Source organism: Podarcis cretensis (assembly GCF_951804945.1).
Source record: "Podarcis cretensis genome assembly, chromosome: 6".
Classification (NCBI taxonomy): Eukaryota; Metazoa; Chordata; class Lepidosauria; order Squamata; family Lacertidae; genus Podarcis; species Podarcis cretensis.
Genome location: NC_137175.1, coordinates 78,527,697 through 78,544,843, shown reverse-complemented (window position 1 = coordinate 78,544,843; position 17,147 = coordinate 78,527,697). Strand labels below are relative to the sequence as shown.

Here is a 17,147-nt window from a genome sequence, read left to right as displayed (position 1 = left end):
TCCAAGCAAGCAAGCAAGCAAGCAAGCAAGAAGCACATTTGGTCCCCAGCTTTGAGGTCCCTCATCCTTGCCCTGGTACTTCCTTTCTAGAAGGCCTGTTCCACATTTTGGGACACTTTTGACACAGCAGTACTAGTTGATTGCTTTGGCCTGTGAGGGCTCCAACTGGAGAACAGCCTTTACCAAAGGTGTTATGGGCTTTGAAGATACTCGAACTCAGGATAAAAGGGAGAAACGTGGAAAGAGGAAGGCATGCTTGGAAAACCCTCACCGTGATCAACTCCTGCCCGGAAACCTATGTCCCCACTGTGGAAGGATGTGTGGATCCAGAATTGGCCTCCACAACCACTTACAGACTCACTGTTAAAACCTTGTTTATGGAAGACAATCTTACTTGGCCACGAGTGATAGAAGAAGAAGAAGAAGAAGAAGAAGAAGAAGAAGAAGAAGAAGAAGAAGAAGACTAGCTGATTGCTAGTTCCTCACCTGTCCGTAGGAAGTGCCACTACCGTAGCTTACACCAGGCTGCATAAAAAAGAAACCTCAGTTACTTCTTTATAAAAGCCACGCATTTCAACAAATTGCTACGTTAAGAAATTAAACCCATTTGCCATGGTAAGTTTAAAGAGAGATGGCAAGAATTCAGGAAAACAGTGTTGATTAAGGGACATTCTGTTGCCAATTAACCTTTAATTTAAATATGTAGATCTTGAGGAAATCCTTGTTGGTGGTTGGGAGAATCTAATTCAGATTTCAGACACCCAAATGAGCTAATGCTGAAGACACAATGTGGAGGTTTTCGCTCGCACAACTATTTAATTGTTGCTTACGATACAAACCATCTATCACAAATCTAACCATGACAATAAACTTCTATGAGGAAAAGAAGGAGAATGCTTACATCATAGCAGCCAAACTTGTTATAGATATTAGCAGTGGCACCCTGTATGGGAAAAAAACAGAGAACTGATATGATTCTTTGTTTTGGTCTGCTGGTAAATGGAATTTAATGGCATACAGTAATATGGGTTCTGACGGCTGAGGAAAACTGAAGTGGATGCAGCTGGGGGTGGGGGGAGGTTGAATATATACAGAATACAGAACTCCCACAAAGGCTGCCTAGATTTTCAACAACAATAATTGCAGAGGGACAAGGTTTTAAATGAGAAAAGAAAAATGTCTGCTTACCGCCAGGCATCCTCCGCCTTTCTTTACACCTCCTTGGTACACTATAACTCCCTGTAAAGGAAGGGAGGACAGGTTATTTCTTTGTCAAAGACTTCATTCAACGCAGGCATAGGAAACTGCAGTGCCTTCATTGCAATCCATCTAGTTTTGAGGGGGTGGGGAAGTTTGTTTGAGAGTACAGCTGCTGTCCTTGGGAGCGACACGTGTAATCTGCAAAGACCCTGGAAACTGTCTTGCTGTAAAAGGGAGAATGAAACCCACTGGACGCTTCAAGTATCTTCCTGTTTTTTTTGATACAGGTGAAGGACAAGAAGAGCTTTCATTTCCCCCTGTTCAGTCTTCATCCTCTTGCTCTAAATGACTAATTCACAACCAGGGCAAAGTGACAAGGGGATGCTGCTGCCTGCTGGTGTCTTGGAGATAATGGATGCTTCCAGGTGGGGACTTAATTTGCAAACACGTTGTTGGTATTTTTCAGTGTATCAGATTTTCTCCAGAAAGGGTAAATCCAGATTAAATTGGGGTGGATGGGGGTTGGCATTTTGATGCCTTGGTGGGTACCAGCTTGGGGACCTCAGTCTAAAATATTCTTAACTAGCCACAGAAGAGGTTGTACAGGTGAGAAAGAGAAAAGGTGCAGTAGCAGCCCAGAAGCTGGCTCCCTCACAATTATCCTTTAAAAGCCCAAACTGCGGAGTCTAACGAAGCAAATACCTTTTGGACAGAAATAGCTTTGCGTGCTGTTAAGACTGGTACATAAATGTGGAAAATATAAGGGCATGGAATGCCACACATGGAAAACAAGGTACCGTGAGAAGAACAAAGGTGGCAGCAGGGAATTACTTCTATGCAATTTGCATCGGACTATGTCGTTGTTGTTGTTTAGTCATTTAGTCGTGTCTGACTCTTTGTGACCCCATGGACCAGAGCAGGCCAGGCACTCCTGTCTTCCACTGCCTCCCGCAGTTTGGTCAAACTCACGCTGGTAGCTTCGAGAACACTGTCCAACCATCTTGTCCTCTGTCATCCCCTTCTGCTTGTGCCCTCCATCTTTCCCAACATCAGGGTTTTTTCCAGGGAGTCTTCTCTTCTCATGAGGTGGCCAAAGTATTGGAGCCTCAGCTTCAGGATCTGTCCTTCCAGTGAGCACTCAGGGCTGGTTTCCTTAAGAATGGATAGGTTTGATCTTCTCGCAGTCCATGGGACTCTCAAGAGTCTCCTCCAGCACCATAATTCAAAAGCATCAATTCTTCGGCAATCAGCTTTCTTTATAGTCCAGCTCTCACTTCCATACATCACTACTGGGAAAACCATAGCTTTAACTATACGGACCTTTGTGGGCAAGGTGATGTCTCTGCTTTTTAAGATGCTGTCTAGGTTTGTCATTGCTTTTCTCCCAAGAATTTTCACAGAACTGCACTAATTCACACAATCAAGAAGTCACCGGAAGGAATCGTTGTACTCTTGTTTTTCTGTGTAAGTGTAAATGTCTGCTCTGAGCAGTTGGGTGTGGTTGCGCAAGACCTAAGATTATCGCGAAGACGAGTGAGCCTATGAAATTGGTAACATATTGGGGAAAGCGGAGCTTACCTGGCCTTGAGAGCTTCCACCCTGAGAGGAAAACGTTGAACCCTGTAAAGCAAAAAGGAACGAAAATGTGATGCTCTGTCCATCAAGCACAACTGTTAAATAACAGAATTTCCACAACCCTCCTTCAAGGCATGAACAAGACACAATGGCTTATTCAGCTTATCCTGTGTTTTATTTTACATCATTCTGCTGCTCTGCATCATTTGAGTGGTAATTCCACCCACTCTCCTTGGGTGTAAACCCTGTTGAACTCAATGGGATTTGCTTCCACATAAGCAGGCATAAATTACTTGAGCTGCTCACATGATAAATGTGTGTACAGTTAATAATAATAAAAAAATGTATTTATAACCCACCCTCCACGGCCAGAGTCGGACTCAGGGTGGCTAACAGCAGTAAAATCACAGTAAAAACATAATAGGGGAAAAAACAATTTAAAATACAGGTTAAAATGCAATTTAAAATGCAGCCTCATTTTAAAAGTAGCCCATAGATCAAAACCATAAGGGGAGGGAAACGTAAGCGTCAGACTGAGTCCAAACCAAAGGCCAGGTGGAACAGCTCTGTCTTGCAGGCCCTGTGGAAAGATGTCAAGTCCCGCAGGGCCCTAGTCTCTTGTGACAGAGCGTTCCACCAAGTCGAGGCCATTACTGAAAAGGCCCTGGCCCTAGTTGAGACCAATCTAACCATCTTGGGACTTGGGACCTCCAAAATGTTGTCATTTGTGGACCTTAAGGTCCTCCGCTGGGCATACCAGGAGAGGCGGTCCCATAGGTACGTGGGTCCTAGGCCACATAGGGCTTTAAAGGTCAAAACCAGCACCTTAAACCTGATCGTGTACCCCACCGGGAGCCAGCGCAGTTGGTAAAGCACTGGATGAATGTGATCCCGTAGCAAGAACCCCATAAGGAGCCTCGCTGCGGCATTCTGCACCCGCTGGAGTTTCTGGGTCAGCTTCAAGGGCAGCCCTGCATAGAGCGAGTTACAATGACCAAGCCTAGAGGTGACCGTCGCATGGATCACTGTGACCAGATCAGGGCGAGAAAGGTAAGGGACCAACTGCTTAATATGGCATTCAAGATAGGGAAGGAGGAGCAATATGAAGAAGGGCCGTATATCGCTCAGTGGCAGAACACCTGCACTGAGTGCAGAAGGTCCTGATTCCCAATATGTCTGGATAAAGCTGGGAACATCTCCTTTCTGAAACCCAAAAGGGCCGTCTGCCAGTCAGCTTGATGTGCCAACAGCTTGACTTGGTATAAGGCAACACCCCATGTTTCAAATATTGGACTCACCTGCCCTAGATTCATGTTTGAGTCGTGTGAACAGAGGCCATGTCTGCTCAAGCATAGCCTCTGTTCACAATACCTCTGCGTGGCATTTTAAGTGTCTGCATACATTGACAACAAAAATTAGCAGTGGTAATATTTATAGCAGTAATCCCAGTATATGGGGTGGCTTGGGGGCATAGCTGTCCCTTATTCCGAATAGGATTCCTTGCAGGAAAAGGGAAAAGATGACAGCTATGCTTGGGGGAAGTTCAATAGAGAGAGACAGAGAGTATGTGTAAAGATAAAGGAAATAGCTTTCCGCAAATAACAAAAAGGCTATCAAAGGGCTAACACTGTCATTTGTGCCATATATTTTGAAAAAACGAGCACTTACCTGGGCACACTTGCTGCTGCCTACATGAGCTCCTCCCTGCAAGCAATAAAAGGCATTTGATTTTTTAAGGACTTTTGCAAGTGTAGTACAGTTTCAGGTTTAGTGAAGGGGAGAGGAGAAAACGCATTCCCAAGCATTCCAAAGAAAAACAGAAGCAGGAAGATGGAGACAGGAAGTTGGAGCCACCAGCACTTCCTGTTCCTTCCCTTCTCCTCCATTGCATTATGGCACATGTAGGCAAAGGTTTCAGCACAAGAAAAGATGTCAGAGAAGAAAAATACCGTCATTCTGCCGGCTGAGAAACATTTTGCTGCTTTTAAATGCACAGTAATGGACACAATGCATTAAAAAAGCAGTTGTGTCAATAAGGGATATCATGGGAAATAAGGATTTCAAGGATACTTACTGGTCCACAGTCTATTTTTATGGTAACGGACTGTAAAGAAACAAAAATAATTACCATTTAGGAAAAGGGCTTGTGCTACAGCTTTTTTTAAGCTGTACGTATCATTGACATAAAAATAAATCACGTGAACACGTTATGTCACATGACTGTATGAGGATCAGAGACTCCATAGCGTGTGAACCAGAGGAACATGGGGTGAAACAGCTGCCCCTTCTACAAGTACAGATGTCGTAATCACAAAGGCTCATCCTATCTAACCACACAATTCACACTTAGACTTTTCTCGCTGGTTGTGCAATCCGTGGGACTTAAAAGTTCGCCATCTGGGCCAAATTCCAGTCATAATAATGTAAGGGGAAAGTGCATGAAAATATCAAGGATTTATCATCTGTTATTTATTTCAGCGTACCTTCTTCCTACTTTTTGACGATACATTGGCTTTTTTAGACTCATCTTCAACTTTAGTCTCATTGGAAAGCTTAGGAAACAGGACTATGCTAGGAACCAGCCAGTACGTTTCAGCATCTTGGAAAACAGTCGCTCTGGAAAGAAAATGCAGTTGTTAATAGGTCATGGTTTGGATCACAATGGGTTTCTTGTGCAGTGTCAATAACAGGTTTTGCCTTATTGCTCTAAGGTAGGCTTTCTGGTTGCAGTTTTCCCCATTAAATCCGAATGCATGCATATTTCTTCTATTTTTAATGGACTGTTGTTATTCACCAAAATGATAATATCACATGATGTGTCACACTATTCTGACATATAAATAACTTGTTGAATCAAAACTCTCCTCCGTCCCTCCTCTCCACTTTTCTAATACTTTCTTCTCCGTTATTAATAAATTCACATTCTGTCTTAAGAGTGTGATTGAATGCAGGCTCCATCATCGGTCAAGCTTTTTCTCCCTGGTTTTGTTTACTGTCTAGCCTGATGAAGAGTTCTGGAGACCTCAGAAGTTTGCACACTATTTTGTACCATTTCGGTTGGCCCTAATGTACACATTCAATGAATCACCACACCAGTAAACCAGATGGATCACTATGTCATATGTTGGGAGCGGCCAAATGGGAGAAGAGAGCTCTTCCTGAGACTTTAATAGTTGTGCAGAAGTGGGAGTTTCAACAGGTGTGGCTTGCATGTCACCCTATTTATATGTCTATCAAAAACATGCAACTTTTCCTGCATGCAGTATTATAATATTTAATCTGAATGCCAAGCTGAAGTTAAAAAAAAAAAAAACACTCCCAAAACTAGGGGATGTTTGTGAGTATCAGAGAAATTTTTGGATTAAAAAATAAAACCCAAAGAAACAGAAAATCACAACGAAGCTTTCTAATATGCACTTACATAAACTGAACCTTTTTAGCATCAGGTGAAACCCAAAGAGATGATATGTTGTGCTTCTCTTCTGAGTCCTTGTGAATTAATGCTGAATTCTGAAAAATTAAAGACAAGCGTTAAGATTATTCGTTCATTTTTAGACATTTACTGAACTTGCTTCTTTGAAGGAAATGCCTTAACAGCAGCACTGGAGACAGAACTCCGGTTTACTTTTTGCAAGGTTACTGAGTAGTATATAAATAGGCAAAATAAAAATAGGTACTCCAGAAAATGACAAAACAAGGCATTCAACAGCACTGTAATGCCCTCTCATATGCTCTTGATGTGCAACTCAGATGTGTTTTTCTGCATTGCTAGCGTTGTATAATAAAATATTCCCATTGTGTTTTCTGCAGAAGCTCATTATTGTGCTTTGCTTTGTGTCAGGACCATATAAGGTTTTTTTCTGTCCTAGGTTTCTTCTGTCCTTTGTAGAGATTACGAAAAATGAGACTATTCCCCATGGGTCACATGGGGAGCTGGCCATGCTGCAAAACACTGTTTCTGACAGTTTGAATTGCATCTCCCTAGGGTGCCTTCTTGCTTTCTTTTAAAGTGGTGCTAATGGCCCAGCCCTGGAAAATCACCATGGAGTCATTACCGAGCACACAGAACAGAATGCTACAAGGTTGGAACACTAAATGAAATCCAGTGGTTTGATGCAAACAAAATTATCCTTTCCCCTCAGGTGAACAGTTAACAAGATGCCTTTCCCACCCACTGCGTGATCCAGAGCTTTGTACTCATAAGTACAGATCAGACTCCTGCAAAAATAAATGTCCCCATTTGCTATTTGATTTTAAGAGGCTGAGCCCTGCAAAGGCAGCCCAGTGAGGACAACTGTGCATGTGCAGACACCATACACACCCTACACAGGCTCACATAGTAAGAGAGTGGTGCCTGTTGTCGAAATGTTATTCCCTATTATAAACATATCCCTGCTTCATCCTCATTAAGTATAACAGCAGCTGTATTCATTCATAAATATATTGCAACGGTCCCAATATTTATTCTTGGGGAAAATCCAATGCTTATTTCCCGCTATTGCGAAAGTGATTTCTTTATTACTGCCGTTCTGGGGTTATATCAAAGGTTGTCTTCCCTCTAGACAGCTCTGACTGATGTCCCACTAAGAATCCTTTTTCATGTAGCTTATTGTGTAATGTGCCAGACAGATTTCCTCTAGATGGGACCAACAAATTCAACCATATTAAATAGCCAAGCTGAAGGAGTAAACACATACCGTCATGTTGTAACAGTCGTGGGTCTGTGTATTTGGATCTGTGACTTGAAACGAGCCAACAGGGATGTTCTCATCAATGTCTCGGGCTTGTAGCATAAACCATTTAAATCCAGCTCCGGATGCTCCTTGTATGTCGACTGGAGAAACACAGTACATGAGAATCATAAGTGTAACATATTTTGCATTCTGTTTCAATAGTACTGACCATAATATATGGATGGTTGGCCTCACTTACGCCTCTCCACATTGCCTTAATTTCAGTAATATGGGACATTTTTAGCTGCCGTAGCTAAATCCATAATATTTCTATTAAAGCAGAAATAGGAGTTATGCAATGTATTTTCTGGTTTCCAAATTCCATTCCGGCAAAAAGACCGATGATGGAATGGAGAAAATTCCCTGCTCCACAAGGTGTCCACTACATATCAGTCGCTTATCAGAAGAATACAAGCACTATCATGAGTAAATTAAAACAGCCATTTAAAAGAAGCATCTCTATAATACCCCAATGCACAGGTTGTAAAAGCAGGAAAAATATGGACACTTTTAGGGAATTAAAGTTATAGTCTATTTTGCTATAGTAATTTGGCATACAAACCAACAAGTTGGTCTCATAAGACACATTACCTTTTATTTCACTTCCTGGGTCGTACACCTCTGATGGCACAGAAATGGAATAGGGCAATTCAGATTCCTGAGGCCGAGCTGGGTCGTCGGGCAACAGAGTTCCACAATCTATTGAAAAATTCCTGTACGTAACGCTGAAGACTCTTGACATGAAGACGCCACAGAGCAGAAGCACAACCAAGTGGTACCTCTCCATCTTGAGGGGGAACAGAGAACAAGAAATAGGTGAGCAGAAGTCTAGTGACCAAAGCAGTAAAGGTACCCCTGACTGTTAGGTCCAGTTGCCGATGACTCTGGGGTTGCGGCGCTCATCTTGCTCTATAGGCCGAGGGAGCCGCCGTTTGTCCGCAGAAAACTTCCGGGTCATGTGGCCAGCATGACTAAGCTACTTCTGGTGAACCAGAGCAGTGCACGGAAATGACGTTTACCTTCCCGCCAGAGCAGTACCTATTTATCTACTTGCACTTTGACATGCTTTCAAACTGCTAGGTTGGCAGGAGCAGGGACCGAGCAACGGGAGCTCACCCCATCACAGGGATTCAAACCGCCGACCTTCTGATTGGCAAGCCCTAGGCTCTGTAGTTTAGACCACAGTGCCACCCATGTCCCTATGACCAAAGCAGTAAGCAAACACAAATGGCACGACTCTCATAGTAGCCAACCTCTTGGGTCAAAGTACGAGGTGATGTCACTTTGATACACTACAGTACACCTGGAGCCCACCATGGGCCAGGGCAATTTTGGCAGTAAGTAAAGGGCTGGAGTGGAAGCTGTCATTTTATTGAGGGACCCAAGGAAACATAGAGAAGTGGTCTAAGCAGAGACAGTATGGGGTCATTAGAACACCTTCAACCTCAGACTGAGTCCTACCAGAACCTTTCTGGTCTATCTTGTGTTCAGAGCAAGCTTGAATCCTACATAACATCTCAGCTTCAACTAGTCCAGATTCTAGCATCCTAGAACCACTAGGAAAACACAGTGTGCTATGTCAGTTGTGGTACCTTGCATTGCAGGTTGGCCACTCACATTACAGGATGTTGATAACAAAACACCCTGCACAGGCATCATTTTTCAGGTGGCTCACCTCTACGCAATATCTATTCTGCATAGCCATCAAGCCTGACTGTCCTGATTAAGAAGGTGGCTGAGGGTGTTTTCATACGCCAAGTTTAAATTGGCTTGCCCTGAAATCAATGCCTAATGTGAATGCAAAACTGGCAAATGATCAGAACAGGCATTCCATTTCTCCTTCTCAGCTTATTGCCTTTGAACAACAATAGCACAAATGGTGCACAAAGGCTTCAATGCACATTTGATTTCCTTGTGTGCAGTCTTAAGACATATTGACTTAATCGACACAAAACTATATTAAATTCAAAATGAGGAATAACCAGCTAAGTTATTCCTTGTTATGGAGTTAAGAATAAGGTTCAGAAGTTATAAAGGACAGGAATGCATGAAAATCAGTTATGATGACAATGCTGGTATCATTTTAGGCTTTTATCATCTAAGCCAATGCTAAACAACTTCACTGTGTATAATTCTAGACAATGAAAATGAATGAGCATTTCCTGCCTCAATGAAAAATATAAGCGAAAGGCATATCAGTTTTCAACTATTTTGAAAGCATCTCAGCCAAAAAGGGGGAACAACTGATCTCAACAGCCACCAAAGATAGTGCAAGCAGCAGCAAATTGAGCAATACATTAAAAATATGTGAATTTTATTAAATTAAATAATCAATATTAAGGGGATAGGAAATCAGCAAATGTAGTAGCAGTTTAACTAGAGGATAGAAACGGGATCTGCTCAGTGGGCCAAAACCCTAATTTCCGCACCCCCAGTGAATCACCTTTGAGAGCTGAGCAGAATGACTCCCCAGTTATTACTATTATTATTATTAATTTTATTTCTATACCGCCCTATACCTGAAATCACCAGCCATCATAATGACACCAGGTGATTGACACCTGTCAAATTCAAAGCAGCTACTGATCAACCAAAGTCCATTTGTGGGAAGTGATTTGGATTCAACAGTGTGCATCTTTTTACCCCAAGAAGGTTTTGTAAGAAAGGCTGGACAAGAATTTTAAAAAAAGAATGTTGTGGTTTCATGACAGCCTTCTCTACGTTGTTAATCACATTGCCTTAACAATTATGACTGCTTTCACCTTTTGCATCATGTGTGCAGTGAATCCACCAAAATCTTTTAACACATAAATCTTTAGAAAGCAACCCAACTTGATGTTTCACCTTAAGTGAACAATCCTCTTTTCTGTTTTCCTGATTCTTATTTATGAGGACTCACATCAGCTGAGAACCTGCACTGACATGTTTGATTCAGAGCTCAGGGCATATTAATTTCCTTTAAAGGATTCCATTCATACTCAGCATCGCTGATCCTTCCCACCCCCACTGGAAAGCTACTCTTACATCCTTCATTTAATACTCCATTCATTTAATACTCATTTAATACTTCATTTAATGAGCATAATCACACTTCCTCTTGTCCTGCTGCTTCCTGCCCTCCATCAGGGGAAACCACTCAATCAGAGCAAATGGCAATTTGGGTTTTCTCCGGATTGATGTCTGCTCTGAGTTAGCACTAAAGAGTAGATTTTCCTTGGGAAAGGAGCAGAGCAAGGGGGAAACCGCTAGGAACTCATGCTTTCTAGGCATAGGAGAAGCAGAAGTGTGGACAAGCCCAATGTTCAACATTCTGTTGCTTTTCAGGTACAATTTTTCAGATGGACAGATCCACACAGGCTTATGGAGGAAGGGGATTTTGCACATGTAGGGCTTGTCCACACTTCCGTTTGCCCTGTTCCATTTATTCCTATTCAGTGGGTAAACAATGGGATTTTCCTGGGAAAAGCAGTGGGACAAAAGAACAACATTATGGACCCATGCCTAGAAATCATGGGTGATGCCTAGAAAACCTGGATGAGCCTTTATTCAGCATACTGGATGTAGTCAGTATTGCATTCACTCATTACATCTCTAGAAGAAGAGGAGGAGGAGGAGGAGGAGGAGGAGGAGGAGATTGGATTTGATATCCTGCTTTATCACTACCCTAAGGAGTCTCAAAGCGGCTAACAATCTCCTTTCCCTTCCTCCCCCACAACAAACACTCCGAGAGGTGTGTGGGGCTGAAAGACTTCAGAGAAGTGTGACTAGCCCAAGGTCACCCAGCAGCTGCATGTGGAGGAGCGAGGAAGTGAACCCGGTTCACCAGATTACAAGTCCACCACTCTTAACCACTACACCACACTGGCTGCCTCATGGTCCCTAGCTGGAGCCTGTGTCAATTCCCCTGACTGTCCACATGGCAAAAAAAGGGTGTGTGTGTGTGCTTTTTTTAGCAGGACCTGCAAAGGAGACACTGCTTGCCAAGTCCCTGTGCAATGTCCACACGAGGTTCTACGTTTTCAAGGTGGAGGAAAGTTTCCTGAAGCAAAGAGAAAGGAATTGACTTGCTGTCGGATCCTACAAAAATCACAAAGCAGCATATAATTTATTTTTTCCAAGTAGCAGCAATATAGAACCAATGTTAATGGCAAGGGATGCGCTGGGTTCAATGAAAAGTGGCTGCAGAGCAAGCCACGGCTCTATGTTATATACAGGAGGGGCGGGCTAAGCCTTCTCCCTGGTGGCCCATGCCCACTTGTGATTTGCTGATTAGGTGATCGGGCGGGACTAGTTACCCAGGCAGCAAGCTTAATCCCAGAGGCTTCCTTTGCTGCCTAGGAAATGGCCCCTGGGACTTCCCATGTCAGATTCTACTGCGTGCAGGAATGGCAGTCCGCAATGGCACCCATCAGAGACAGTGAGTGGACATAGAACCACCGATAAAGACAATGAATGCTAAGGATGTCAGTGGGTTGCATATGGACATAGAAGTCGTTTGCACTTTTTCTTTGTAATTTCTGAAATGAGTGCTTTCTTAACAGGTGCAAGATTTTAAACCAACAAGAGACTGATGCATCTATTGTGGCATGAGTTTTAGTCGGCATAAACCTACCCCCATGAGACAGATGTCATGAAGGAGATGGTGAAGGTGCTGGATATAGACCCATGTGCACCTACACAAACACACAGAGGGGCTCAGTTTGCAAAAATGTTTGCAAAGGCACAAAAAACAAAAGCAGAATCATCGTACATGAGTCGATCAACAGAAGTAAAGCAGACTCGGATCAGTGAGGGGCATCAACAAGATCCAGGTGGGACCAAGCACATCTTCTGAGCCCCATTTTGAATATTACAAAGGAGTATGGGTGAGTTGTGCTTCCCCATCCCCTGCTTAACACCACTTCAGCAAGCTCAAATCCCAAAGCTAGCAAACAAGATCCATGGACTGCTGGAGTCTTCTGGCAGCTGTGTTTTAGGTTCACAAGCTTAAGTGACAACAGAAACCAAGCAGCCATGGGAACAAGTCACAGTGTCAGCAGAAAAAGGAGGAGGTTGCAAAGGCTGTGATGAAAGAACTGAGTCATGCCAGGGGAACAGCCCAGGAGGACCTGCTTAAGCTTTGCCGTTGTCACAATCGATGCAAGGTAGTGAGCAATCAGACGCTTGGAGGAACAATGACCATCCCTACGAAACAAAAGGGATGGAGACTGTTTCGCTCTCGGGTGCCAAGGGAACTCATTCACATGGGATGTTCCGCATGGATTTATGTTCAGGTATCAGTGTGGTAGGTGTGGTTGCTCGCTTTCCTGTGGGTACATCCACTTGACCCACCTCTAATTAAATCTTAAGTACGGCATGTGGGTGCTGCTCTTTTAAGTGCTGCGATAAACAGCGATTTCGTATGAGCTAGTCTCTGTGTTGTTGAGATCTTTCCCTCTGACTCATAACTCCTAAGTAATGAGCCACTCTGTTCTGTTCTGAAATGTGGCATTTAAATCGGACAGGTTTGGGAAATGGGAGCTTTGAAATAATTCTAAACTTGAACTTTGTACTATCTTCCTTTCTTCTTGACCTGGAGGTGAAGGAGCAAAACACCGCATCCCTGACCAGATTCAGCTGAAAGGACCACTTCATATACTGCGGTTGTTGGTGTGTGGGTTTGTTTAGGTGAGTATAACCTAAGATGGTTTAAGAGTACACATAAAAATGTGAAGCGTAAATGTGCCAAACGTCAGCATCATTTCAGCTGGCGTCTGTTGCATTTTACATGTGCAGTTAGCATTTGCATGTTCTGGTCCTGCAGGGACATGAGGGTGGGGCAGGGGACCTTGTGTTCTTGTTCTTCAAGCAATGGGCTGGGCTGGAGGAGAAGCAATTGCCCACTCTACCCAAAACGGAAAGGAAACTCAAGTATGGCTGAGAGAGCTTGATTAGTGCATGGCTGTTTGGCCATACAGAAGAGTACAGAAGAACAAGGATGATATTCCAAATCAAGATGTGGGAAATTATTTCCCTCTGCAAATCCATATGCCTGACCAACTTTCCAGATCACTTCATGAATCTGGTGAAGTTTTCTGTATATCTCAAATGTTTATGCCACAATAAATGTGATAGGCTCTTAAGTTCACCTCTGGACGATCGGTATTTTTGCGGTAGGGATTCGATTGCATGGCAGAAATTAAGTCTTGCACAATTAAAATGGATTAAAATTCTCTGGTGCAACAAATCTCCACTCCCTTTTTTTAAAAAAAATGTCTTCTTGGAGTTAGGAAAGCAAAGTGTACCAGAAAGGATAGGATAGTGACTGGTTGATGGGAAGACATACAACTTCCCTGCAGGGAAAACAGGACTGAATGCTCTGTTAAAGGTGGACATTGTATAATCTCCATGCAAGCTTTGTGCCAGCAAATCAGGATGATTGTTCATTAAACAGGAGTCCTAAGATGCCACAGGCCTTTTGATTATATTTGCTACAACAAGCTCAACCCTGTTTTATACCATTGCCAATTCCAGAACCTCAACATTCTCCGTTGTTCTTTCCAGAACTCTTGAAGAGGCAGGATGTCCCATGCTCAGGTTTGCCAGGCTGGTTGCTGTGGTAGGTGAGGGTGGCAGCAAGTGGTTTGCTATGTGCCCACTCTTGCGGAGGACATAGCACTGGGCAGGATCTCAATCACGGGGATGGGGATCCCCATGTTGGGTCTTGAGGTGATGCACCAAGCAGCCCATCATAGCTCCCGTGGAGCTCAGCCTGGTGTCACTCAACTCAGGTTGCCAACAGGATCCCGTGCATGACTTGCACCATGTTGGATCCTTCCCACTGGTTAACTCCCATGACATTCCTTAGCTGGCATTCTGGGATGGGTTTTCTATGAAAAGAACATCAGACGTTTGCAGCAGAGAACATGCCATGCCAACCCCACAATTACGATGTGGCCTATTTTAACCCACACGTGTGTTTGGGGTCCTGTTGTCACCTAACCTTGTCTCTGGAGCATCTTAATGTGCCTGCCCCACAACTCCTGCACTCCCTCAGCTTTTTCTCACAGCAGCACCACAAGCCACTTCACCTCAGGAAAACGTCTGTAGATGTTTTCATGCCTGCCATGTCCTTCATCTTCTCAACTTTGGGCACCAATGACCTTAGGTCTATCAACTGCCCTTCACACCACTCAGCCTTATTAAAGCTATGTAATCTTTCCCTCTTCTCTCTGTCCCTTTCAGCTTCTGCTTTCATGTGCAAACAAACAACAACAACACCGTAGCAGCCTTTCCCAGTCATTTTTATTTTGTCTGTAATGCTGCTTGAGGAGGGGCTGCAACCAGGGCAGGAAGGAAATATAAAACCAAAACTCCTTTGCACATTGAAGCATCCCTGACTGGGGCAACCACAGCAAATAAGGCAGAGTAAACCTTCTCTCCAGACTTCTACCTCATTCTGCCCTCACAATTACCCAAGAGATTGCTGCTGCCCATGCTGGGCACTGCCAACACGGTCAAAATCAAAGTTGCACCGAGGGACATAAGAACACAAGAAGGATCTGCTAGATCAGGCCGTTGGGTCAAACATTCTGTTCTCACAGTAGCCAACCAAGCGTCCATACCAAGTCACTAGCAACTTGAGTGCAACTTGCATTCTCCCTACCTGCGGCTTCCAGCAACTCCTATCTAGAAGGATATTGCCTCTCACAGTGGAGGTAGAACATCGCCACCAGAGTTGGAACCCCAGATTCTCATTTGTTTGCTTCACATGTCTACCAACCCTGGCTCATACAATTAACAGGTGAGGTGGTAAATATATTCTGTATCTACAGTCTAAGTTCCACTTCAAATTGCATAGCCAGGGACTGAATGCCCCTCCATATGCAAAGCAATTATTATTATTATTATTATTATTATTATTATTATTATTGCTATTATTATTATTATTTATATATACCCTGCCCATCTGGCTGGGTTTAGACACACAAAAGTAGATGTTGGGGGAAACGACTAAAGAATTGTCTTTCCCCTGATATTTTAATTTTGCATGCAGTGATTTCCCCTCCACCCACCCACAGGAAGGTATTCAACCATACAATTACTCACCTCCACCCCTCGCAACACACACATTATGAAGTTTTACCATTTCACCTACAGCAGTTTAAAACTTGTTTCTCTAGGCCACACTTCGGGGGGGAAAAGTTGCTCGTTCCCCACACTGAATTTTTTATTGATAAGCAAGACAATGAAAAACACAACTAAGGATGCCCTCAGTCTCACTTGACGCTCTTCCTCTCTTTTTGAAAAGATCTCTATCCATATTCTGCAAATATAAAAAAAAAATATTTTGATACTATGCTACACTGAAATATCCTTCCTTTGATTGTCCTTAATCTTCCTGCCACACTTGTCATCTTCTCTTGCCACACCAGTCTGGCTTGCCAAACCCTTTGAGAACCACGGACACACAGTTTGCACAGACTGAGGTCTTAACACAGCTGGAGCTAATCCACAAATGGTTGTGTTCTTCCATTATAAAAAATAAGAATCTTGTGCAAAGATACCAAGTGGATATCCTATGCTCAAAGTTATCATGTATATCTTTTACATAATATTACAAAGGATGTTTGGAGATTAAAAAATATATTTTTTTGGACTTTTTGATTCAGGCCTGAAAATAAATGTTAACCAAAAGGAAATGGGTGACATTCACATGGAAAGAAATGTATCCAGAATTTCATAAAAACTATCACGGAAGAAGAGACTACAGACATTGAATTGGCCAAACTGTGCAAATGGGAAATAAATGCTGTACTATATTTTGTCCTTGTATTGAAAGCATTCCGAGTCTTATTGCCCTCAACCACAGACAGCACTGTCGAATCATTTACACAAAGCATCCAACCACTTACAAATTTAGCATTACTTCATAGCAATATATATGCTTACATATACAACAGCCTCAGCTGCAGGCATTAGAAAATTTCATCCCTATGGAGAAAACCTAAATAAGAGCACACTCAAGAAGCAAAAGAAGCCACATGCTTTTTTTGTTTTTGACATTGTCCCAGTTGCATATTTCTCAGCCAGATTTCCACCCAGCTTCAATATTTCTTAGCATAGCACATCCTTTCCCTTTAGGAATGAAATCACTCTAGAATATCCCATTAAAGCAAACTGCGGTGACAAAGGGAGCAGGTGAAAACTCTCCTCCTCCACCTCCCCACAAATTCCAACCAACACACCTTGTTTCTGGAGTGCAGATCAGCTGTGAGCAACTCCTGTGGTCAGTGTGCAGCAAGTGTACAGCCCTGGAGTGCAACAGCTGAGCTAAGAATGGCAAGGAAAGCCTATCCGAGGTGGGTGGATACACCAATCACAAGCAGGGCGGAGAAAGGAAGCCAGCCAATCACAGACACTGGTATCACCTCCTCAACAATTAGGACAGAGCAGGTGGAATCCTCCACCAAAGTGTGGCAATAGCCATTCGCGCTGTTCATGACTCACTCCTTCTCTGACCTTAAAACCACCTGTGTTGAAACTGGTAGATTTAAAAATGGAGCCTAGGGAGAGATTTGTTTCCAGCCAAGGCTTCTGGTTGGAATCGAAGAGAAGGTAACAGGAAACCCAAGTGTTTACACATTTTGTTGGCATCTC

The 17,147-nt window shown here is 43.2% G+C and overlaps 1 protein-coding gene across 50 annotated transcripts in view; it reads right to left on the bottom strand.

Annotated features, from left to right (window-relative positions):
- Positions 1 to 16,826, bottom strand: part of LOC307218615 (uncharacterized protein) — a 70,689-nt gene extending 53,863 nt beyond the window's left edge. For all 50 annotated transcript variants that reach the window (XR_013840019.1, XM_079981123.1, XM_079981122.1 and 47 more), the window contains exons 1-11: positions 16,736 to 16,826; positions 8,100 to 8,295; positions 7,473 to 7,609; positions 6,197 to 6,285; positions 5,259 to 5,391; positions 4,850 to 4,879; positions 4,444 to 4,479; positions 2,779 to 2,820; positions 1,189 to 1,239; positions 902 to 943; positions 487 to 525 (exon numbers count right to left, since the gene is read on the bottom strand). Coding sequence is in view for 49 of the 50 variants with exons in the window: in XM_079981123.1 (XP_079837249.1) it covers positions 487 to 525; positions 902 to 943; positions 1,189 to 1,239; positions 2,779 to 2,820; positions 4,444 to 4,479; positions 4,850 to 4,879; positions 5,259 to 5,391; positions 6,197 to 6,285; positions 7,473 to 7,609; positions 8,100 to 8,295 (795 nt within the window). In the remaining variant the exon portion in view is untranslated. The remainder of the gene's footprint in view (positions 1 to 486; positions 526 to 901; positions 944 to 1,188; positions 1,240 to 2,778; positions 2,821 to 4,443; positions 4,480 to 4,849; positions 4,880 to 5,258; positions 5,392 to 6,196; positions 6,286 to 7,472; positions 7,610 to 8,099; positions 8,296 to 16,735) is intronic.
- Between the last annotated feature and the right edge of the window lie 321 nt (positions 16,827 to 17,147).